Source organism: Clupea harengus, chromosome 23 (assembly GCF_900700415.2).
Source record: "Clupea harengus chromosome 23, Ch_v2.0.2, whole genome shotgun sequence".
NCBI classification, from domain to species: Eukaryota; Metazoa; Chordata; class Actinopteri; order Clupeiformes; family Clupeidae; genus Clupea; species Clupea harengus.
Genome location: NC_045174.1, coordinates 2,323,388 through 2,349,595, shown reverse-complemented (window position 1 = coordinate 2,349,595; position 26,208 = coordinate 2,323,388). Strand labels below are relative to the sequence as shown.

At 47.1% G+C, this 26,208-nt stretch overlaps 1 protein-coding gene across 4 annotated transcripts in view; it reads left to right on the top strand.

Moving 5' to 3' along the window:
- The window catches only part of pcdh15b (protocadherin-related 15b), a 220,761-nt gene extending 207,916 nt beyond the window's left edge, over window positions 1–12,845 (top strand). For 2 of the 4 annotated variants that reach the window (XM_031560956.1, XM_031560955.2), the window contains 6 exons: window positions 4,030–4,051; window positions 4,504–4,542; window positions 4,898–4,971; window positions 8,310–8,439; window positions 9,698–11,135; window positions 11,760–11,848. In XM_031560956.1, coding sequence (XP_031416816.1) covers window positions 4,030–4,051; window positions 4,504–4,542; window positions 4,898–4,971; window positions 8,310–8,439; window positions 9,698–11,089 — 1,657 coding nt within the window. In that variant the 3' untranslated portion in view covers window positions 11,090–11,135; window positions 11,760–11,848. Of the gene's footprint in view, window positions 1–4,029; window positions 4,052–4,503; window positions 4,543–4,897; window positions 4,972–8,309; window positions 8,440–9,697; window positions 11,136–11,759 lie in introns of all 4 variants that reach the window. The other 2 variants (XM_031560959.2, XM_031560957.2) reach the window with 2 other exon arrangements.
- Window positions 12,846–26,208: the final 13,363 nt, after the last annotated feature.

The following is a 26,208-nucleotide window of genomic DNA, read 5'->3' as shown; positions in this document are numbered from 1 at the left end:
TAAGAAAGTTATTCAGCATTGGTTCCACCTGCCAAAGAGGAAAAAAAACATTGAGCTCCTCGAGCTTGTCACTGACAGCAAAGCTGCGCAAAGTGGTCGATGACATTCGAACTTCACTGTGGAATTCATGAAAGCAGTGAGCCAACTAGCACAGAAGCACTTATAAGATCCACCTATTGGATTCCGTTTAGAGCTCAGTCACAGGTGAGCGTATCTCCTCAGGCAGTCACCATTTCCGTCACTTAATGAGAGGAAGATGAGCAGGAGAGAATATGGACGGCCATCATTGGTCTTTAATTAAAGACTGGATTTCTGGTGCAATAATAAGCAACAGAAAGTCAAAGATGATAGATAGATAGATAGATAGATAGATAGATAGATAGATAGATAGATAGATAGATAGATGGATACTTTATTAATCCCGAGGGAAATTTTGACACCACTGGATGTGGGGAAACAGTCATGTGAAACAGTCATGTGCCTGTGTAGTCACGTGCCAAGTGTATGTATGCCGAAGTACTGATAACATTTACATTGTTTCCAGTGTGGAGGATGACTCTTTTCCTAATCTAGGTCAGTGATGGCTGCGCTAAACACTGTGCGACGTTTTATTCCCCTTGCACACACGCTAGGCCCAGTAGCATGCCTCTGCATATGTTAGCCTCGCCGGGAGCAACTACGCCATCAGGTTATCGGACACTGAACGCAAATCCCTGAGATTGATCATTCATTGATCGATGCCTCTGTGTGCGCTCACCTCTCCTCGCCTCTCCTCGCCTCTCCTCTTCTCACACTTGGGAGTGTTTGCTAGGCACGTACGATGTGACTCTTCCAGCATTTCTGTCTAATCCTGGTTTAAATGAGATAACCTACTCAAGGGATCCACCTGCCTTCACTAGAGGACCTGTTGTCTCCCGTGCTGATGTGTGAAGCTGCATCCTGTCTCCTTTTCTAGAAATAGAGCCAACGTTGTTTAAAATTAAAAATAATAATAATTAATAGCAGCAACAATGCAAAATACCCAAACTATGAGTACAGAGTAGGCCTCTAGCACATGCAGTTAATGAATGAAGCACATATCCAGGAGGGAACATTTTCCTTCGTCACAGTGCAGTTTGTACGCTTTAGGTTACCGCACTTCCCCACACACACACACACACACACACACACACACACACACACACACACACACCACGTCCACCAAAACTACAACCAAACCATCCAAAAACCTTAATACCCCCATGCCTAACCCTAATAATCCCAGTTTGTGACAAGTAATTACAAATTATAATAAAACAAAGCCCTTATTACAAGATAGCTCTTTGAGTTTCTAACTGGCTGAGTTTGAGTGGTTGTACTCCTTAATCCCTCCCAGAATTCACCTTCAGAACACCTCGATATATCATATATCTATTTTATGTCATGCCCATCTCCCATTCACCTGTTATAGACAGAAGTTCTCACCTAGTATGCTTTTGGCTCCATCGGTGAAACTCACACAACTGAAACCCATTGTAGTTATTGATGGTGTGATAAAAACCTGGTGTTGCACCCCATTCCTGTGTATTGCATGTGTTGCATTTCTTAATGGTCTTGTTGCCCTGAAAACAAAATGCTTCATCTTTAATCTTTCTGACAGTAATATGTTTTGTTTGTTTACCTCTTGACTTTGTGTTTTTACTCTAACCCTACGGAGGTGCTCCATGTCTTATTTCATTATTAGACCATAAACAGATTAATCAGTGAATCTAACGGAAGACAGGTGGCATTAGTCCAAATGGCCTTTTGTAAAGACAGAATTACTGTCACCGGAAATTCCCTGGTCAGACATACAAATGCACTCATTAACCACGTAAACAGCACAACAGCTGCGAGCACCGGAGCCAGCGTTTCGATCATGTTGCGTCACGGACAACCTGACAGGTGAACTCTTTGTTTTGGCACTGTGGGCGCCACTTTTCTGGCACATTTAATAGAAAATATATGGACCCCACTCACCCATCCATTCATCTCTCTCCCTCTCTCTTTCTCTCTTTCTCTCTATCACTCTATCACTCTGTCTCTCTCGCTGTCTCTCTCCCTTTCTCTCTCCCCGCACACATGCGGTGGGTCCGGAGATGAATAGCCGCCTCCTGCTGCGGTGTCACTCGTCCGTGCTGCAAAAGAACGATGAGCGCTCACTCGGTCACGCAACCTTGGCGCAGTGTGTGTGTGTGTGTGTGTGTGTGTGTATGTATGTGTGTGCGCATGTGTGTGTGTGTGTGTTCCGAAGTGAACGTTCCAGTCGTGTCAGTCCAAGGCCCCAACAGTGGAGGCCAGAAGGCAAGCACGCAGATGCTAGAGCACAGATAGTTGAGTGTTATTAATTAACCAGCCTGTGGGCCCCTGGAGTGGGCCATTTGTCTCCGAGCTGGCTAGACCTGCCCAGGCCAACCCTTTAATAGGGCCCCTTATCTATCACACAAGGTGTCCAGAGCAGAGCAGGAATATTCCGGAGAGAAAAGAAGCGAGAGGAATTTCCCTGGACGAGTGTCATTGGTCGCTCGGAATGTAACCCTGCAAGGAGGGATGGCGGGGGGGTTACAGGGGGGATCAGGAATTGGAAGGTGTGTGGGGTGGGGGGGGGGGGGGGGCGAGAAACCGGGAGTGTAGGATTCTCCAGAAGTCCTCTGAAAGTCACATCCCCTTGTTTAGCGATAAATCTTCATTCTGAATTCCTCATTACGCCCCCATCAGAGAACAATTGGAGCAATTTGGCTGTGATGGTCGACCGCCTGCCGGGAATTTTAATTTCCCAGCCCGTGTGTGTGAGCAAAAGGGGGCTTCCTCACAGATTGCAGCACCGTCGCCACTCCTCTGCTCAGTCATGTTCTCACTTATACACGTGAGAGTGTGCACACACACACACACACACACACTTGCACTCGCACGGATACACAAACAACATGGTTTCACACACACACACACACAAAAGACACACACACATATGGCCACATACACACACAAACACTGTAAAAATGCAGAAACCCTCATTTCCATTCAAATAAGATGCTCTTGTGGTTGGCAGATAAGAGGTTCTTTTCTGGGGGGTTTGAATGCAGGAATGTGAGGTGGATCATGTATGCCAGTGCCTGGCTGCCCTTGACTGCTGAATGGGACAGCACATTCCTGTATCTACACACACACACACACACACACTCACGCGCCCGCGCGCGCACACACAAAGTGGGAAGGGCCGTGTGAAACTTCTCAACCAAAACAAATGTAACTTTTTTGTTTGAAAACACACACACAAATACACACACACACACACACACACACACACACACACACAAATGTCTGCCCTGGTACAAGATGCCTGTCAGCCTGATTCACCATCACAGGCAAACAGAGTTGTAGTAGTGATTGGAGACTCAACACAACACAAACACAATCACTGAGGCGCATTTCCCAACTTGATTTCCTTTGGAAAAACACATAATAATGCTGTAGTTTTGTGTCAATCATCAGGTTAACGATCAATTGCTGAAATGATTGGGCATAGTAGGGTTGAGGGTGGGCTCTCGGCGGTCCCTTGGTGCCACCGGCCTTGGTCCCCCGCCTAAGACCTACCCCTGAGAAAGTTCAGGGAAGTTTACATGATAAAAAAAACCACGCTTTTTAATGTGTTTACTCTGATACCACATCTGAATCTAATGTTCTTTCTATGGGGCCCTCATATCTTTTTTTATTGCTTTCTCTCCGTCTTAAACTGTCCCACAGAGCCCCTGCTTTCATGCATTTTGCTGACTAAGACTTAATAATAAAACAGATTTATGAGAAATGTGTTTTGTGTCAGCTTTTCAAGTTAAGTGTGCCCTGCACTTTGGCATTTAAAAGGGAAAGATGGCCAAGACATTTGATTTAAGCAAACCCCCCCGTTTCTAGAGATAGCAGAGCATATATAATGCTTAACTTTCACAATACCTAAGGCTGTTTATCTCTCGTAATCTCACTCCCTGCTCTCTCCGCCATGTTTGTCCTTCACAGGAGAGGCTACGGACATCAGGAGGTAAGTGTTTTCATTTTCCCTTGAAAAAAAATATACATTTTGTCCTAGAATGCATTTTCTCTATGCTGGAAAGCCTGAGTCCATTTTTATCACTAGATAGAGCTTGATAAAAAAAGACCAAGTAAAATTATTTCCAGATCAGGATTAAAGGGGAAAAACAGCAAACTTTGTGTGTGTCTTGGGAGACTGAGGTGTGTGTGGGTCTTCTTCCAAAACTGCCAAGTCGGCGGACCTGCCACCTCGGCTGTGATTGACGGGGGGGGGGGGGGCAAAATTGTCCTTCTTTTCTCTTATCAAACTCAACCCTGACCTCTCCCCTCAAGCTTGCGTCCCTCCTTGCCTTCGCTCCCGGCCCTTTATTGTTTTAAAACAAAGCTCTCTTTCTTTTCTGTTTCCCCTCTCTCTTCCTCTCCTCTGTCTCTCCATCCTCTCTGTTCTCTAAATGATGGCAGCAGCAACAACTTCTGCGACCTTCTCTCTTGCGGCCTGAGGTATACTGTCTTTCATTCTTCTTTCTTTCTTTCTAATGTTTCCTTTAATTGTCTCCTTGTGTCTCCTGTGTGCTTCTGTCTCCTCTCCTCTCACGGCCTTGTTGTCTGCTCTGGCTCCATTCTCTTTCTCTCTGTCCAGTCAGTCTTTCTTCCTCGTCGTCTCGTTTACACATTAGGCCGCTTTATGTTGTCTTTTATTTTCTCACTCTCTACCTTTCAGTCACTTGCACGCTCTCTCTCTCTCTCTCTCTCTCTCTCTCTCTCTCTCTCCCTCTCTCACACACACACCCACACACACACACACACAAAGTCTTTGTGGGTCTTTGTATGGATAATGAGTCTCTTTTCTCGACAGGAGCTCTCAATGGAGTCGGGCATCGACCCTGGGCAGGACTATTACACCCAGGATTACTATAATTATGAACACGGGTGAGCAACTTCATCTCAGACAGGCTTGCTGCTTCGGAAAACAGCAGCCACTTCTGTGCTCTCTCTCTACAATGCCCCCCCCCCCCCCCCCACACACACACACACACACACACACACACACACACACACACACGGAAGACACAGAAAAGAGTGTGTGATACTGTGGGCGGCAGAGCTGGTTGTAACATGACAAAGCAGTGTAATAGTCTGATGACCACAGAAGAATTGAAGCCTGTGAAAAATGAATGAATCATTATCGAAAGGATGAATCATTAACAATAGGATGTATGGTCATTATACACTTCAAGAGATTATGAAAAGGGCACACACTTGAGCTAATGTTGTATTTGTGTCTCTGCATACACACACACACACACACACACACACATATATGTGTGAGTGTGTGTATGTATATATATATATATATATATATATATATATATACATGTGTGTGTGTGTGTGTCTAGATTTTGGCCTCTCTTTCGCGTCAAATCCAGTCGCACACTTGCATCAGTCTTGTCCAATGCCAGTGTTTTTAATCTGATTCCTCATTTAACTGTTGGAATATGTGTGTGTGTGGGTGGTGAGAGGTTTGATCACTAGTGTTGTTATAGTATATACTAGTATAGTATAGCTTTTCTTTACGTGTAAGTGGGTGTATGTTAATGTGTATGTATATGTGTGCGAATTTGGATGCATGTTAACATGCCTGTGTGTGTGTGTGTGTGTGTGTGTGTGTGTGTGTGTGTGTGTGTGTGTGTGTGTGTGTGTGTGTACACCCTGATATGCGAGTGTGTGTGTGTGTGTGTGTGTGTGTGTGTGTGTACACCCTGATATGCGAGTGTATGTGTGTGTGTGTGTGTGTGTGTGTGTGTGCGCACCCCTGAATCTCATACATCAACCCTGAGAGTTTCTCTGCATTGATCCTGGAAGCCATGATGAATCTGGGTGCTTAAACAGCAGGGGGACTGCGATTGGTCTTCTGTCCTGAGCACAACTGTCTCGGCCAATCAGTCTTCAGGCCCCACAATGAGAAAAGCCCAGATGGCAGCTCCAAGATGAGACATTGCCAATGCAGATTGGATCAGCCGCACACATGCTGAATTAAGCTCAAGGGATCAATCACACACACACACACACACACACACACACACACACACACACACACACACACACACACACACACACACATTCTCTACTGCACCCGAGGGAGATGATGATGATCATTTCACGGAATGAAAGATCTGAATCTCCCAAGCGATGCCCGCACGTAGCAGATATATCTACCTCTCCTCTCCATCGCTTTTCAACTTTTAATTAGAAACTCCACGTGCTCACACACACCCATCTCAGTCATTAGATGGCCATATTTTGTTCTCCTCTCAGTGAGACTGTATAATTGCAGCGAGAAGCACTGTTAGGAGTGATGGGCATTATGTGAGTTTTATTCGAGGGTTTTTGCCAATGAATGGCCAACTGTTTTAATTCCATTTTAGGTAACTGCCTGACTTCTAAGAAATGTGTTCAACTTCTAGAAGTCTTGTACTGTCACGGTGGGTGATACAGATCTGAAATATATGTCCAGCCATTTTATAAATTCAACCAAACGTTTTAATAGTGTAGTGGGTATGGAAAGTACACTTTTTATATTGCATCATAACTTGCGAGCGTCAATACATCTCTGTTTCGGTAAACTGTAAACTATTTGATTTCTGCAGCGGCGCTGCTGCCTCAGGGCAGAGGTGTTGTCCTGACACACGTGTGTAGGGGCACAGAGACCTCAGCACTGCAGTTTGTCTTCCCAGCCGAGCACCTGCTCCAGCTGATCGATTTGTTGAACGCCTAGAGAGACTTTTAACTTCTATACTTCTTTCAAAATGCCTTTGGGTTTTTTTTTTTTCCGTCTTTTTTTTTTTTTCCGTTTTTTCCGTCTAGGTATGTTTTTGAATGTGCTACTTTTTTTATGTAGTCCTTTGTATTTTTTCTTTCTTCTCTATATATAACAACCCATTGTGAACAGAGAACAGAGAACCTAGTTTTCTTCTCCATGCATCGAGCCTGTTTTTCTTTTTGTTTCTGAATGACTTGCTTCAGAAGATTAAAATGAGTCAGATCAGGTGTGCTTCTCCTCGTCTGGAATAAAAAGTGGTGTGGAGGAGACCGCCCCCTCTGCCCTCGTGTTGCGCCAACTCTGCCAGGTCACACCACCTGTGTAATCCTCAGGGCTGATGCCACCTAATCTCTGTCTGCTTTAGTTGCCGTGGCATCTCAGCACGCTCAGATGGGTTGTTTTGCTTTTGCACACAGTGCTCTGCCTTGTCACAAGACTGAGGTGACATCTTGGCATGGTGCCAACTGTGTCGTGCCACGTCAGCGCCACCCGTGTAATCCGCTGCCCCGTAATGCCACCTAAGCTGCTGACTACTCCCTCTCTCACACACACACACACACACTCCCCCGGGGTGCCAAAATCTTCCTCACCTGGGCGCCCCAGGCTGTGGCGGTTTTGACCCTGTGTCCCGGCCCGAACCATTTCCACGGCACTAACAAGATGTCCGACAGCACTGGGGGCGACCTTGTCAGTGCCAGCCAAGGGACTGGACCAAACGAGTCTGTGGGGGTGTGCCAGCAGAGAGAACGGGAGCAGGGTGTCATCGGATGCTAATGGTCGTGAATGAGAAATCCCATTAAGGGGGGTAAATTGTCCCAGATAGATACAGACAAAAAAAAAAACGGGGCTGTTCACCGCTCTGCCTGTCTGTAATTGAGGTCCCTGGGCACACAGCCACTGACTGCTATTGTGATGCGTCGGCAAATTGAGAGTGAGAATGTCAAGGACTAAAGGTCTTAAGCAACCACACACATACACACACACACAAACACACACACACACAATACGCCAGACGCTTTGCAGAATGAATGATTTTCCTGCATGTGTGCTGGTGTGGGTTTTGTGCAAAGGGTATTGGGTATTTCTTGTGCATATATGCATTCAGAATTGCGAGTGAAAGTGTGTTGATGTGGTAATGAGGACCTGTGCTGAATATACGCCGTCACTGTAAGTTATCTGAAAGAATCAGGAGCTGATAGGCTGTATGCGTGCGTATTTGTGTCTGTGCATGTGTGTGTGTGAGCATGCGTGTGTCTGTTTGTATGTGTGCTATAACCTTTAATGTCCTATGTCTGTGTCTGTGTGTGTGTGTGTGTTAACCTCCTGTATATACAATGCATACGTATATGTGTGTGTGTGTGCGTTTGTGTGTGTGTGTGTGTTTGTTTTGTGTGGTGTGTGTGTGTACTGTAACCTTTAACCCCTGCCTCCACCTCTCCTTCTCCAGGTATGACCTCCCTCAGTATGGCAGCCGCAGGAAACTGATCTCCCCGACAGGAATGTATGACGAGTACGGAGAGGTGGTCCTGGACGACGACGGCAGCTACTACTACAGTCCACAGGACTCTGAGGGCGAGGTGAGCCCCTCCTACCACCACACTACCCAACACACACTTTAGAGTGGCAGCTTCTCTCACTGTTAAAGGTGTAGCCATTGATTCTGGTGAAAGGTTATTGATATTTGAGCTCAACAACCAAACACACCTCACCCTGCTGTGGTCCTGAGGCAAAGTTGTTGATGGGCTAGAACCGTGTATGGCTTGGTTTGGGCCACTTTGGGACCCGTTTACAGAGCAAGGACTGTGCAGGAACCCTGGACACACAGCTAGAGAACATTTGAGTAAAATGTTTGCTTCATTGTATGAAAAGTGTAATGGATTCATTGTGTAATGGCTGCACCTTTAACGACACCTAAAACTCAACTAATACATATAGAGCTGCAAGGACTGCAGATTTCACGCTAGCTTCAGCACAAAGCTAAGACACATTAGCATCAGCTGAGTAGCTTCTACTGCCCTGAGGAGGAAGCAGGTGTGGGCCTGCTTGTGAGATCAACACTGACACATTAATAAGGCAGCCAGTGCAGGAGACTGTTAGAGAGTACAGCAGCTTCGTTTGCTACTCATTAGGCACTGCCAGGCTTGATTAACCACTACTACTAGTGCTAGTACTGCAGTGTGTTAAGCACCGTAGGTGTATTTAATCACTAATAGAGTAATTAAGCCAGTACTTCTGTCCTTTGAACACCCCTGGAGTATACTAACAGAGGTTGCTTCCCATTGTACTTCAGAAGGAGTATACTAGGGTTTACGGAAGTGTATTATATACTTTTCAATGGAGTCTATAAGCCTCTACTCGAGTATGCTCCTACTGTAGGCCTACTGGATATTGAAGTATTAGAATTATTAAAGTGCTACTTCTTAACTACTGCTGTTGATTAGCTGCTATTTTACTTTAGGGAAAAGGAGCCTTCACAGCAGGGCAACAGCCCCAATTACTTCTCCTCCGTTGGTTCCTTCCAGTCTTTTCCCTGCACTTTTGGTACCAGCATTTCTGGTCTCAAATGCAGTCCACACACACTAGCATATCAGTCCAAGTGCTTCTTATTTGTGATTTACAGGGCAGTGGTGGATGGCTTCATTTATGTGATTTATAATGACATTAGTTTTGTATCAAGAAGAAAAGAGCATAAACCATACCAGCTTCATGCCATAGTAGTGGGTTGTGGTGATTACGCTGTTGTTCATTTGAGTGAAATGTAAATAGTCTAGTGTGTATTTTTAATGAAACCTTTGGAGTACTGAAGGCCTGGCCTGCTGTAACTTGGCATAACAGGTTGCCAGGCGAGGTAGGAGACCAGGCCTGCAGGGCAGAGCCCAACACAGGAGGCCTCCTCCAAGGCTAGCCTTCGGGGACCAGCCCCTTGGATCTCCCGAGCAGAACCTGTCTGAGCCACCAGAGGGCAGCACTGAGCCCAGACCGCACAGCTCAAATGCCAGCCGCAAGTTCAAAGCTGTGGTGAATCTGAGTAAGCTGTTAGCCACTTCCAAGTCCCTAAGCCTGCCTACGCTGTACCAAACTCCTTGGAAAAAGACCAAAATATTCCCCCTTGCGCCTCATGATACTAACGGGGTTGGCAGTGGTGGCAGCGGTGAAAACGGCAATTTTCCCATCATGGCACGAGCCCGGCGATCAGACAGCGTAGATAGCGGCATGGTGATCGACGGCAGCTACTTCCAGACGAAAGAAGTGAGGCCGTCAGCCAAGGCGCGCCTGGGAAAGATCCTGAGCCGCATCAGCGTTGCCACCAAGCTCCAGACCAGGCTGCAGCCCCAGGGGCGTCACGACCGCAGTGGTGGCCGATCCGTGAGCTCCGTCAGTGGTGGCGTCGGGGAGGTGACATCCGGCCACTCCAAGGGCAGGGACTCGGATGTTTCCTTGAGGGTGGGGGACAGTGAACGGGACGAAAGTAGCCCAGAATCGCGGAGTGGAAGCGGGGGGGCAATTCCTCAGACGACCTCCCTCTCGGATACGAGCAGTGGCGCGTCGTCAGTGGGAGATGGTCAAGAGATGAGTGATGAAGACTCGGATGAGGACGGCGTGAGCCGGAGTACTGAAGAGTCAGACGTGGAGAGCAGTTCAGAGACGAAGAGCAGACGTTCCAAATCAGACGAAGAGTCCGAGACGGAGACAGAAGGAGAGACGGACACGGAGAAGGAGTCTGACACTGACGAAGCCTCTGATTCTGAGACCGGGTCGGCAGGTAGTCAGGGGTCTGACTCAGCGGAAGGTTCCAGAAGACAGAGAAACTCTGACGAGGAGGGATCTAGCCCAACAGAAGGGACAGCGGAGTCGTCGGTCTCTTCCTCCATCAGATCATCGGTCACAGGGTCCGGGCATACGTCCTCAGCAGGGCTAAGTAAAGGGTCAGCAGCCAGCAGCAAACAGAGCTCCAAGACCAGTTCTACATCTTCAGACAGGTCCAGGTCTGATTCTGCTCACAGCAGCAGCAGCAGGTCTGGGAGGTCCACTCTATCCCAGCAGTCTGAGGAAGAGGAGCAAGAGGAAGATTCAGAGGACCCCACAGGAAACAGCACAAGCTCCTCCAAGACCAACTCCTCCACCAGGGACAGCCTCTCCCCCATCGCCGAGGACAACGAGGGCGAGACGACGGACACAGCCAGCAGTCGTCACGGCAACAACTCCAAAGATGGGATAGACGCGTGATTGAGATGCGCGTCAAGCTTCCTTGGTTCCGCTTCGGCACCATGCAGTAAGACAAGGGCAACCTCTCCCCTCTCCTTCCCCATCTCTCCCCTCCTCTCCTCCTCTGTCCTCTCCAGTATTGGACTTGCATGGTTTGCGGGTGTGGTGATCTGAGTGGAATTTATTATGGTAATCTTACCTTGCAGAGCGTGCTCTGAATCGCTCAAAAGTGTGAAATTGCTTGCTCTCCTCCATCGCCTGTCCTCCACTGGCTTCCTCTCCACAGCTGCTTTTTCCGGCACTTTCTGCCAGCACTGAAAGCACTGACATCAACTTGCTGTGTGTGACTCTGCATACATGATTTTAACAGTTCTGACATGAATGGTTTTTCATTTCTCAACCTTTTTTACTCTTTGATTACTTAACCAAATAATACTCTTTGTTTCATAATGCATAAAAAGTATAACGATTTAAATTGGGGGGGAAAAATCACAATATTCACTGGCACATAACAATTGATTTGGAGTTTGGAGACAGAGACTTCTTAGCTGTACCCAGATGGCAACATGCTTTCTCTGCTTTGTGTTTGTTTAGTGTGGGCAGTTAGCCTGGGGTAAACAGTAAGCGCTTGTTTAAAACATCTCTCTCTCCGTTGTGTAATGAGTGTTTATGACCCTCTGTCTCTCCGCAGTACGGGAGAAAGAAACGCATACGGCTGGTGGTGGACCGCGAGTACGAAACCAGCTCCACGGGCGAAGAGAGCGCTCCCGAGTCGCAGCGCGGGCGACCAGCGAACGCCCCCGGCACCCACGGCACGAACGCCAGCACGAGCGTGAACGGCAGCGTGTACCTGGCACAGAACGGCTCGGTGGTACGTACGCGTCGCTCAGCACTCAACAGCTTCAAGCCTGGCGGCGGCGGCGGGATTGGCATTGGCATCAGCTCACCGTCACGCCTGGCCAAGCACTTCCGCAAGCTGGACCGCCTGGCCGTGACGCACGAGGAACGGCTGCCGCTCAACAGCCCCACCGTGTCGGACTCTGCACCCGAGCCCTCCCCCGACCCCACCCCCAATAACCCCGCCGCTGACCCCGACGCGGCCGACGTCTCCGCCACAGTCGAGCAGAACGACCTCAGCGGCGGCGGCGGCCCTTCTTTACCCTCCAGTGCCTCAGCGACCGAGAGCTCGGGGTCAAAGGTCAACTTGACACTCACCCAGGGCCCCGAGCGGACGAGCGAGTCGGGCGAGCAGGAGTCGGCGGTGGACAATGAGGAGCCGCAGGCGCCGGCGGAGTCCCACAGCGACCGCACGCAGTCAGACGAGGAGGAACTGTGGATGGGGCCTTGGAATAACCTGCACATACCAATGACCAAACTGTGACTCAGCACTTTCATACCCCCTTTCTTCTCCCCAGAGCTGTACAAACAGCCTGACAGAAGAGGGGGGCATACTTTTTAAATTGTCTTAAAAACAAAACGGCCAGAAATACATACAACACATTTGTATGTAGTGAGATGGACAGTTCTGGATTTTGCACTTGAAATGTTTGATATTATTTAATTGACTTGACCTGCTGCCATCCATCAGAAAGGTTCAAAGTGTTTCTCATGAACCGTAGACACACGGTTAGGCCTTGTCCGGACATCCATGGTTGGAAGTTTTTTGACCATAGCTATGTATCGCTTACAACTTGGTTGTGAAAAGTTGCTGAACGAAGCAAAACAAAAAAGTATTGTGACATCGATAGTCAACAACAATAAAAACAGCACCACTTAACCAGAGGGCCTTTTATGTGTGCTTTTTCAATACCACACCATCACCACTGAAGTAACCACCAAGCATCTGCTTTAGGTTCCCATCTTTTATACAGACATAAACCCAGCTCACCCACATATTTGCTGCATCCATAATGCCGCGAGACCCTATTGGCCATTAAGGGAATTAGGTGGGTATTTGTAATGACAGTGTGATATATCTATAACCGCATGGCTCATACAGTGTTATTGTGCGGCCATCATTTCTGCCCGGAGAGAGATCCAATGAATGCGGGGGCCTGGGAGAAGGGAAATAAACATTCCTCTTATAGCTGTCGAGAGCGATTATTTTTATCAGTCCAAGGCCCCGTGTTTAAGGTTTGGGGAAAACCATCTGCTTAAGTGCTGTTTCATGCTGCTGATGCTTTTAAAAGGAGAGGGGCTTTATCTCTGCAGAATGGCCTTTTGTTGGAGCCACTCCTGCTGGGCTTTGAGAGAGAGAGGGAGACAGAGAGAGAGAGACAGAGAGGGAGACAGAGAGAGAGAGAGAGGGGGAGACAGAGAGAGAGAGAGAGAGAGGTGGATGGGCTGGTGCTGCTGCTCTCCCTGACTCATCTGAACAGGATACGTCTGAAAGCGGGCCAAAGTGAATGCAGGTTAACGTCTCCATTAAAAAGGCACTTTTCAGGCCCGAGGGCTCCCGTTCTTGGATCCTGTTTCAGTTGCACCCATCCCAAGGTGCGGGCTTCACAATACAGACGCTGGGAAGGCAGAGAGGGACAGGTACTACTCTGCCAACTTTGGCCACATCCAAAATGCCCCCTTCCTTCCTTCCTTCCCTCCCAGCTAGTATTCCACTGTGTAATACAATAATAAAGAAACTGGACCATTACTAACAAACTAGTTCAGCGACACACACTCATCCACCTGCATTCATGTCAAGCATCCAGGAACTGAGAAGACATGCCCATAAGACGTCTGCCAGCCAGCGCTGAATGAGAGCGTACCAGGCATTGCTGTTCCACTTATTGTGTATGTCAGTGTAGACAAACAACAAAAAGCTCTTTGGCAATAACCAGCTTCCACATATTTTTCAGAGGGGTGCCCCATACTGATAGTATTGTTATGAGAAGGCATGAAGGTACTGTTTGGAATTAATGGAGGGACCTGAAGGTATGCAAACGTTCTGACAGTCACCTCGTCGTGGTTAGGAGTGACCTTTATTTTCATTTTCAGAAATTGACAGGCAGATGGTGTTGAAGCCAATGATGTTTTCCCAGGTAATGACGCTTAAGTCCATCAAAAATGTAATAAAACCCAACACTGTAGTAAACTCCCTATAATGATGTGCTGTGGAAACGAGAAATAGTGATTTAAGGCGGGATACTTTTCCAAACATTTGCTGTTATTACTTAATAAATAAAGTTATTTAACATTGACAGAGTACAATTTATGGATGCACTCTGAGGAGGACCCTGTGTTTCTAACCTCATTCTATCCACTCATTCTGCTGTGCCACTTGAATGTGAGTGGGCCAGCGAGAACATTGATGTTTCATTTTACAGGGAATATGGCAGCTTTGTTTGTAAGTATCTGAGCTTTATTAGCCTGTGATGCCTTTCTACTGAAATGGACCCCTGAGAGAAACAGGCTTATTACCGGCCTAATTTACCCTACTTCAGTGAGCGCTAATACCTGCAGCAGCATTTACACTGCGTCTGCCACATGTGAAACATTGTCTCCCCATCTCTGTTCAGTGAGTGCATTTCTGTTTTCTTTCATGTTATCCACCAGTCTGTAAGCTGTCTGGCTTCAGGTGTGACCTACCTCCGTCTAACCCCCCCCCTTTAAAACCCACTTAGAGTATTTTCTCCCGTGAGTGGGAGGCGCGGGCGGCGGCCATATTGATTTGGCTTAATTGTGTGATTATAGCGGTTCCCCCCCTGCGCCCCGGCTGAATTGATTTTGCCTCATTAGGTCAGGGCACCGCAGGAAAAAGAGGGAGCCTCATTAATTTTGTGCTTACAGCATCGCAGCACTAGAATGCTGTGGGTAGCGGACGAGTCTGAAGCGCAGGTCTGTGAATCCTAGGCTGAGGTCTGTGAATCCTAGACTGAGGTCTTTGAATCCTAGGCTGAGGTCTGTGAATCCTAGACTAAGGTCTGTGAATCCTATAGGCTGAGTTCTGTGAATCCCAGGGAGGTCTGTGAATCCTATAGAGTGAGGTCTGTGAATCCTAGACTAAGGTCTGTGAATCCTATAGGCTGAGGTCTGTGAATCCCAGGGAGGTCTGTGAATCCTATAGGCTGAGGTCTGCTTAGCGAAGGCCCAGACTAAATGGAGGGGAGATGGCTTGGTGAATCCTACACCTCCTAGGGTAGGGTTAAACATTCTGGTGAGTTCAATGTCCTGTGGTTTTTGGCAGCCGACATCCAATAACCAGTTTGGCTGTATTTCACACGTGCCACATGTGGGTTTTTATCATCTGTATCACCAACTTATTTTTTAAGGACCAACATATCTGCGCTTGGTTTTTGAACAGAATGCGCTCTTGAATGCTATTATGTGGTCACATTTAAACGCCATGCTTTGAGAGTTGAGTGGAGTACATCCATTCATCTGCTCATGTGAGAGCTGAAGATTTCATCTTTTGTACATGCAGCTTGAAGGTTGTTGGAGTTGTATTAGGTTCTACGTACACTTGAAAATCATTTGGGTTTTTAAGTGGAGTTGCTATTAAAGCAGGTCTGGCTGCAAATGTCAAGGCAATATCTAAGCACCAGCCTCTGTAAAAATGATGACATTGTTTTTTAAGTTGCTCATTAGTCTACTTCTGTTCTCAAAGCACAATACAATCAGTTTACTTGTTTTAAGAGGCTACACTTATTGAAATATGCAGCAAACAAGTGATAGCTTTTCACATTAAAAGAGCCATCCTCTGAAAAACGACCCGCCTGCCCACCCAAACTCATCTCCAAAATTGCCTCTGAAGACGCAGACATGCTTGTGTCCTCTTTGTCAAATTACTTTCTATTGAAGTCTGAGGAGCGTTTGGGCCGAAATGACTCAATACATTTACGGTGGCACTCGTAGTCTTGTTCATGACAGACTGTTCAATAACAGCACTATTATGAGGCCACAACGGGCTCGCCAAAGTTTAACCACAAATTAGAACTTTACTCAAGCTCTCTCGTTTAAAAAATAAATCAAGCTAATTAAAATGGAAAAGTCCGGTCGTGGCAGTAATGATGTTTTTCATTTCGCATCGTTAGCCACGGCTGACCTTGAACGCTCTGCGCTCGCTCTTCTTAATTTTTCAATTTAAACTGCATCAGCACTTTCACAGCGAAGTTGAAACTATTAGGTCAGTATTGGGATGCTGCGCCTCATCTTCGCCACTAGATGGAGCCACACACTGCTAAGCAACCGTGCGGAGACATCAGAGGGAAAGAATGTCTTGTCCTCATAAACTGAATGTGTTGCCTGTGGCGTTCTCGCTCACAATTTTACTTTTTTTTTAGGATGACCTACACTTCATCGTTCACTTGTCTAACATTTCATACTGTATGAGAATAAACGACCCATGTGCGTGTTGAACTGTGACTTCAAGGTGGTTGAAGGCTAACTCCATGGAATCAATCATAAGCTTAAGATTAATGGCATTCTTTTGGCCTTACATGATACGTTTTGATTGAAAGTGCTTGGGAAATACAACTATAACTGAAGACACAATATAGATGAGCACTACAGTAAGCATAGCTCCCAAATAAATTCCTGTTTCCTAATGAATGAATGTATAATGTATGCAATCATGTAATGACAACGAATGCCTGTCCAGATGTAGACTTAATCATTGCCACACAAACTGGCTAACAAAAGAAGGGCATTTGACACACAGTCAGTGTTTCCACATTTTGCCATAAGGAGTGAAAGGGGGTCGAGGAGTAAAACATTTGTATTCTTGCAAGTGAAGCTGCACATCCTTAAATCAGTCACTTAGCATCGGACCAAAACAACAGAACAGACAACACTATTTATATCAAACTTGTCTTTGGGATGTCATTGCCACTGCCATTTCTGATTGTCATAGCGTTAAGAGACTGCCCTGAAAGCATCTTGACATTTGCAGCCACACCTTACCTCATTTCCATCACATCTCGGATTTGCTCTATGCTATCTGTTTACCAAGCCTATCTGTAGTAGTAAAACACTGTACTGTTAAGGTAGAGTGGATGATGCTGGTCACTATCCACCTGTTGCAATGTACATTTGAGCTGAAATCTGGTGGAATATAGCACCACCTAGTGTATAAAAACAAAACTCTCAGGATTATCCCCTGTACACTTTTTATGTGATATATGGGTAGTCGTAATTACAAACGGAAATGTACATTCTAGCAGAGCGGTTTTGGAACATTCTAAGAAACATAACACAAGTCTTGTTCAGTGAAATGTTGTTCAACAGACAGACTGGCATTGGTGGCGGGACGTAGCTGAGAGGAAGTGAAACGATGCAGCAGGCCTTGCCAGAGCAATTACACTTTAAAGCATTTACAAGATTACCTGCCCCTGATGAGCTGGATTTAATAACATTTTAGCCTTTTGATCCTCAGGTTATAATACCCAACGTTCCTATTGAACACACACACGCACACATACACACATAGTCACACACGCACAAATAAATAATTAAAAAGAATAATTACAAGCTGGCAGATCGTCCGTGATTACAGGTAGGCCTGTATCAACCGAGCATCATGGTTATTTAAAATTCTATAATTAGCCCCTCAGATCAGAGGAGGGAGCAATTCAAAGTGTCAGAATGCACATCCTGGAGCTAAAGCGTGGAGGTGTGTGTTGCCCTGTCTATGAAGAGGCACACACACACACACATTTTGAATCTACACACACGCACATATTCACTCACACACTACTATGCGTGTGCACCCCCCACCCCCACGCACGCATTAAAATAAATGCAGCTGGCTGTCGTCCAAGGGCACATCAGAGCAGCCAACATCAGGTGGATAATGGTTTTGTGGTCATGTTTTTCGTTCATTTAGAAAACTTACTGGCAACAGAGGCATGTGTCTCCAAATAAAGTCATTTTAAGTGCAGGAGCTTACCTCCACTGTCTAGAGGGGGAGGTGGGGGACAGTCTGGTATTAACTGAGATGATCATAAGATGTTTGGGGAGGTGAACTTTCACGGAGTTTTCAGCAGGATCTCAAACCTTCCCGGAGAGCGGCCGGCTCTAAAACACGTCTGTCCGTGACTGACGCGCAACCGAGACTGATCTGCGGACTCCGTCTATGTCTGCGTTGTTTATCACAACGTGGATGTTCGAGTGCTCAGGACACATCATGGAGAAACCTGAAACTAGTAATAGCGACTATTTTTACAGACCACGTTTAAAAAAGACCACATTTGGAGAATTTCTGGCTTCCCAAACTATATGTTGAAGGTTTTCCCGTACTTTATAATTTGAATCCATAGAGAAGGAGCAAAAACTGAGAGATGGCCATGTGCTTGAACTGCATTACAAACACACACACACACACACACGGACACATGTGCACACAAAACACACACACTCAGAGTAAATAATTTTGATGGCATCCCACCCAAGCGTTTTATTATTTCTCAAAGGCAGGGCATATAGAAAAATATAAGCTTGGCAGTCTGGTCTTGGTAATAAGGGGTTGCCTCACGCACGTCTCCATTGGCAGACATCAGAAGGCATGTCTTCGACGTGGTGCCTCCATAGCCGGTAATATAGCATGTCACATGAATGCGGAGATACACAACGGTCCCTCATTTGCCGTGAAGCATGGAGTGTGTGTACCTGTCAAACATGTTCTTTAAATGTTAACTTGCAAGATTGATGGCGACATGGGAGCGGGCCCAAGCGTTACATTAAGCTTGGCACTATGTCAAAAGTGTAGGCCTACTGGAAATCTGTCAGAGGATAGAGCTCCCAATGTATCTTACACATGTCTTCTAAAACGTCTAACTATTGAAGGATGTGTAATTTGTGTCAACTTGTGTATCACGTAGAGAAATGTAATAGTATATATTTCAGGCAAGGTGTTAAATATGAAATGTAGTTGCAGCGGGGATCCTAGTGAGAGACGAATGAGACAAGAAGTCAGAATACTGTGTGGTCACAACGCTGAAAAGTCTCTTTAATGGCAACTCGACTGCCCGCTCTCGTTAAAGCCATCGTTTAAAGCTGAATGCGATTCAAACCGCGGCATCTTGTGTCCGCCAACCACACACTGCTCCACCGAAAAAGCGAAACACAACTCTGTCTGTGTTCGCCAGAATCCTGTGGTCGATTATTCACTTAAGTGTTTTTAAAGGCGTCTTTCATGCACACAGCGAAAGCCATAACGCTGGCAGACATAACACTTACAACGCCAATCCTTCAATGTCGAAGGCCAAGAGATATTGGGACCATCATGTAGACACATACCAATGCACCACAAAATGTTCCTTCAAGTCCAAACGCTGCCATCGCGCAACATCTCATACGTGAGTCGGACAAAAGACCTTAACACTGATGTACACACCTAATTTAGCTCAAGATCCATTTTTACCTTAGTTTTTTCCCCGTTCGCACTCATGTTTGCCCACATGTTGACAGGAGCTTACGCACGCAGCTCAACTTGTGTGAGGGGGGGCACCACCGGCGTCAGGTGACCGGGCCAGACGCCAGCGGTTCGGTGATGCGGTACAACAGCACGTAAACACGTTATGGTCAGTTTGTGGTCAGCCCAAGCACCCCTTTCGTGGCTGAGAAGCTGAAATTCTCTCCTGGCTTCTACAATTGGAGCCTGGCGCCGGGGTCTTTTAAAACGACTTTGTGGATGTTACAGCCATTTACAGTCTAGAATTTAAATTCCACTTATAGGACTAGCAGTGGTTGTGCACTATAATGAGTGATATGTGGTGGCCAGGGGTTTCATTACAGCGTTATCAGCACTGATTACGGTACACGATGTGTGTGTACGAAGCTGGAACATCGGTGGTACGTCTGGAAAAGGTTGAAATTCTATGACATTGACAGATGTCCATTGTCTTTTCTTTATAAATATTTATTTATGCCTGCGTATCTTTTTTTTAACAGTTTTATTCTCTCTCGCTGTGTGTGTGAGTGTAAAGGAGGACAGAGGCTGTCAGAATAAGGCTGCATTTCCTACCCAAGCATTGCTCTTGCTATCAGAGGACTCTCATCCATCAAGGGTCATAAAGGGTGTGTGAGTGTGTGTGTGTATCTTTTTATTTTATAGTTTTTTTTCTCTTTCTCCTTCTATACATATGTATGTATATGTGTGTATATATATATATATATACATATCCTCTGATATATCCTCTGATAGCAACCAGGGGATCGTCTTCCGGAGCAATGCTGGGGTAGAAATGCAGCCTTATTCTGACAGCCCCTATCCTCCTGATACACTCACACACACACACACACACACACACACACATATATATATACAGTGTGTGTGTGTGTGTGTGTGTGTGTGTGTGTGTGTGTGTGTGTGTGTGTGTGTGTGTGTGTGTGTGTGTGTGTGTGTGTGTGTGTGTGTGAGTGTATCAGGAGGATAGGGGCTGTCAGAATAAGGCTGCATTTCCCCTGGTTGCTATCAGAGGACTCTCATCCATCAAGGGTCATGAAGGGTTTGTGTGTGTGTGTGTGTGTGTGTTTTGGGTGGGGCTGTGGATTTGGAGAGGGGGGTAGTGACCTAGAAGAAGTTGACAGTGGGCTATACCATCCATCACCCCCCCCATCTTTGATCTCTCTGTGATGCTAATGAATCAATCACGGCGCCCATTCAGACCCAAGCCTCTGTTCCCCATTAAAAACACCCAGCACCATCCCAACCTGACTCTCTCCCCTCTCCTCTCACTGCCCTGCTGCCCCACTATCACTCCACTGGCCTCAGATCTGCTCTCGTGAGCACTGGACACAATTAGCCCAGGTAGCAGACTCCGAAAAGTGCTGTGAGAATAGCTGTAGTTGCTACAGTGTTAACGCTCCGGTGAAGTTCAGCCTGCAAAGTGTTAACTTTTTAGAGAGCATTCCTCAATTGTGGGTCTAGAGCCACAGCAGTGTTTGAGATGCTGTACATTTTTTCCTCTTGCTGTCCTGACACTTCTTCAATGCTGGAAAGTTACCAAACATTAGTGATCAACAACATGTAAATACCCTTGCTGTCCAAATACCTGCATAGAGCACACAGAATGTCTGAAGTCAAAACAGCTCCTTGTCATGGTCACTCATCACCCCCCCCCCCCCCCCCCCAACACACACACACACACACACACACACACACCACACACACACACACACACACACACACACACACGCACACACCACCTCCCCTCAGCCGCCGGAACTGCATGTTGCCGTAAGCAACACTGGGCTGAGGTAGCGTCGCCATGGTGAAGCCAGCGGCGTCGGCAGCGGCGACAGACAGGGTGTTGTTGTCGGCCGAGGAGACAGTGACTGTGGCGGTGGCGTGTGAACTGCTCTGATTGGTGACCTCTCTCTGGGGAGGATAATTAGAAAGAAGCTGTCCATTAGAGGTAATCACAACCTTTTAAACGCGCAGGTCTTATATTTCCTCTTCTCTCTCTTTCTCCCTCTGTGTCTCTCTCTCTTCTTTTCCCCTTCTTTTTTGCAGGCTTATTCATTTTGCTTTTATCTTGGACGTTTTTATTTTTTTTTAGTGTGTGTGTTTGCTGGTTTGCGTTTATGTTTGCCTCACTGTTTATTTCTTTGTGTTTGGAAGAGCGTCCTTCGCGGTCTGCGCTACACTGAAGGTCCTGTGTGCCGGGGGCTCTGGGGGTGTTTTATGGACGCTAGCATAGCAATTTAGCGCTTACTTTTACCTGCTGGCCTGTCAACTCCCCTGGGCCGTGAGTTTGGCAGTGAAGGCCAGAGGCAGGCAGGGCCCGGGGGAGTCAGAGTGCAGCCCACTGACCTGCCCAGTCCTGAGGGGGCAGCAGTGTTCCTGTGGCCCAGCTGCTGCTAACAACACCAACAACTGATGAAGATGTCTGTTTCTACTGTCCTGTACATGTCTTTGGATTAGAGTGTGTGCTGAATGAATGGATGTGAATCTGATGCACAGATGTTTGTGCCGTCTAAACATCCACAAGATCCTGCACAAACACCAGTGTGTTCACATGTGAGACTCTGTACCGTTTGTCTCCACGCTGTTGTTATGAAACAGCCAGTATGATAAACTCACACTTCATAGGCCATCTTGTCCACGAATGTCCATCACCATGATGACCTAGACAAAAGTTTTGTTTTCTTATTTTGTGTTTCCCTTTGCCTTTCCATATGTCCTTCTCTTGCTCCTTTCTGTCTCGGAGGCCTGGTTTGAAGAAGTTCCTAATGGAACTCTAATTATATGCTGGGGCTGGTATTTTGTCAACTTTGTCTCAGCGGACGCCGCTTGGAGTGACTGAGTGGCGAAGTCTCCTCCGTTGTCGACTCCCGTTGCCTGCACAAACACGAGCAGCTAAGCCACTCTGTAATATTCCTGCCCACAGCCACCAACAGACACGTGTGTGTGTGTGTGTGTGTGTGTGTGTGTGTGTGTGTGTGTGTGTGTGTGTGTGTGTGTGTGCGCATGTTTTTTTAATTTTTTTATGTTTGTACACTGCATGTTCATGCATATTTTTTGTGGACATGAACTTGGGTGTTTGCCAGTTTACATACCTATTCATGTGTGTTTGTGTGTGTGTGTGTGTGCGTGTGTGTGTGTGTGTGTGTGTGTGTGTGTGTGTGATGTGAATGAGCACATGCCCCTATGATTTTTGTGTGCATCCATGCATGTGTCTGTGTGTGTGTGTGTGTGTCTGTGTGTCTGTGTGTCTGTGTGTGTATGCATGCTGCCATCCCCCCCCCCCCCCCCCCCCCCATACTCAATGGCCCCGCCAGCTCGTCCCACCGTAAGCACAGCTGTGTTTTGAGTGGCGCTCCGTCATCCTCCCAGCCAGCGGGTCCGTCGCCTGGGCCCCGTCGCCCCAAATATGCCAGGAATGATCCGTGGAGCCGTGACCCTGACCTAGGATCAGCCCGAGAGATGACAACACGTACACCTCCTGTAAACCCCTACAGACCCAGAGCCTGCCTCGTTCGCAGGGGCTGCGGCTGTGGCTGCTGCGCCATAATTGGACACATATTTTATGGCCCCAGTAATGGTGAGTGAATGCCAGGCATTTTAAACATAGTTCTGGAGCAAGAGATTGTCTAATGCGTTTGGCTCCAGGAATGGGACAGTGTTTGTGCGTGTGTGTGTGTGTGTGTGTGTGTGTGTGTGTGTGTGTGTGTGTGTGTGTGTGTGTGTTTTGCAAAATACATGTTCATTCTGCCAGTTGATCAGTAAACATAGACACATGCAAACAAATTTGTTTAAGAATAAATAGGAGTTTGGTAGTAATACAGGTTCCCCTGAGTTAAATAAATAACTTTACTGTTCAAAGGTCAAATTAATGATCTGTGGGACTGATTCATTTCATGTAGTATGTGATGGGTTCACATTGTTCCCTGCTTGTGAAAGACATGAAGCAACATCCTGTTGCATGGCTCTAGATATGAACACAGTCCTAAGCCATGTGTCATTGTGTCCTTGCAAAAGAACACACTGAAGATGCAACCAGAAAATGGCCAGGATTTTGAAATATCTCTTCCTTTCTCCGCCACCATATCTGTGTCCTGCACTCTGTTAGTCTATCGATTAGTCTCAGCACCAGCAGAACATTCCAGAAAGTTACTGTATGACGCGTCACTTTGTAGTTTTCAACCACAAATCAAACTATCGCTCAGCTCCCCACCCCTGCCCCCGGTTTTAATAATCAAAATGGTATTTTATAGTTCAAATACAGAGTGAAAACAATATTTTAGGTAATTCCCCAAAACATTTCTTGTCAGTTTTGAAATATCTTTGTTTGAGTTATTTGTTGGCAGTGGCAATGTTGGAATAGCTTGGGACGAATACAAGACAAACAGTAATGGCTTTCAGCATGATTATCTTATTCCATTATAGCATTCCAGTGCAGAGCCAGATAAACCCTGAGGTCTGGAGGGTAGTGGGGCTGCCTGGGGGTACAGAGCCAGAGAAACCCCGAGGTCTGGAGGGCAGGAGGGCTGCCTGGAGGTGAGGGTTAGGGGTGAGGGCCACACTTCTGGAACTTCTGATGCATCTTGGGATGTTTACCCCAGGAGACGCAGGAAGTGAAGTGTGACAGCAGAAGACTCATCTTCAAAGAAGCACACTGTGTATGGGTGGAGGCACACACACACACACTGACACATATACTGACACAGACAAACAAACACACACACACACACGCGCACACACACACACACACACACACACACACACACACACACACGCACACACACACACACATACACTGACACACACATACATACACCCCCCCCCCCACACACACACACACACACAATATATATATATACACGCACACACTCACACACAAGACATATAGACAGACACAAACCACAAACCACACAAACACACTCACTGCAGACAAGACACCATGGTGACTGTTGCAGGGTGGCCCGTGGAAGTCCATTCATCACTGTTGTTCACCAACTCCTGGCTGTGGATAACACTGAACTGAACTGACTGTGTGTGTGTGTGTGTGTGTGTGTGTGTGTGTGTGTGTGTGTGTGTGTGTGTGTGTGTGTGTGTGTGTGTGTGTGTGTGTGTGTGTGTGTGTGTGTGTGTGTGTGTGAAGGTGTGTGTGTGTGTGTGTGTGTGTGTGTGTGTGTATGTGTGTGTGTGTATGTGTGTGTGTGTGTGTGTGTGTGTGTGTGTGTGTGTGTGTGTGTGTGAAGGTGTGTCTTTTCCCAGGCTGCAGACTGGCTGGGCAGGGTGTCTCGCAGATCAAAAGCAGGCTGGGTGACAGTGATGAGAAGGTAAGGAAATGGAGAGCCAACCCCGCTGATCTGTTAGCGGAGCGGATCAGCCGCGTCCCGTCCCGTCTGCAGTCAGTCAGCAACCAAAACAACAGCACAGACGACCAGATGAGGCAGAGACAGGGAGAGAGGGGGAAGGGGAGGAGAGAATGAAAGAAAGAAAGAAACATAATCAAGAGAGAGGAAATGTATGTGTGTGGAAGTGATGCAGAGACACAGAATGCAAAAGGGGCATTAGTCTTAACCACTGTTTCCCTGTCAGGGTCAGGCACCATGCTTCTCTGGTGAATCAGTAGCTACAGGACTTGAAGGATTGTTCCATGTTGTAGTTCATAAGCACAGCTGGTAGTGGTGTCGGGCGTCATCCTGTCTCTGCTACCCCATTTACAGTAGAACTTTCCGTCTATCTATCTGACTGTCTATCTATCTTGTCTGTCTCTGTGTGTCTGTCTGCCTGGCTGCCTGTCTGTCTCTCTGGCTGTCTATCTAGCTTCTCTTCTCACATACACACTCTGTCACACAAGCCAAAAAAGCACCCAGTCAATCATTCTCCTTCACTCTTCCCTGATATGAGTCTGTATGACTCCATCCTTGACCTCCATCCCTGGGTCAGGCTGTGTGAGTGAGTCTCTATGAGTCTTTATGTTGTTGACGGTGGTCTAACCCCAGTGGTGTTCAGCAGGGTTGTTTTGCGACGCTGCCCCCTCTGCTCCTGATTATCACTGAGGGGATTCTCTGAATAGTTGGGCTTCTTGCCGGATGTGCAATTTCAGGAGCTGGCGGCTGGGCTAATGAAGCGGCCATTACGTCCGGCCTTTGATGCATCGTTCATTACACGGGTTCAGGACACATATGTCATTTCTTCTTCTTCTCCTCCTTTTGGTATGTTTTTCTTTTTTCACTTCCAGTCATTCTTCTGTGCTTGTTGTGTTTTACCCCAACTGCCTTTTTTCCTCGTCTTCATCACCATCCTCTTCCTCCTCTTCTTCTTTTTGCCCTTATTTTTCCAGCATTGGTCCACTCTGTTGCTTTTTCTCTTCATGTCTCCTGTTATTCTTCATCTTTTCCTATTCCATACATCTATTCATCCTCCTCTCCGTTTCCTCTCCTCTCTCCCTGTTCCAGTAAGTCAGAGCCCCTCACTCCTCCTCATCGCTGCAGGCTTAATTAGCTCTAATTACTGACGTCACTGTGGCGGCGGCGGCGGCGGCGGCAGCATAAGTGGGAGCGGGCGGTGGGGCTCCGCCGCCTTGTGATAGGAGAAATTGCAGAGGACGCTCGCGCTCGGCATGACGTGACGTGACGCTGGTGAGGGCCCGGCTCCCGCTGCTGTCAGACCCGGGCCAGCGGAGGAGAGGAGCCTTTTCATTACCCCTCTCCCGCCAGGAGCCCCCTCCCCGGCCCCACTGGGGCCGACTGGG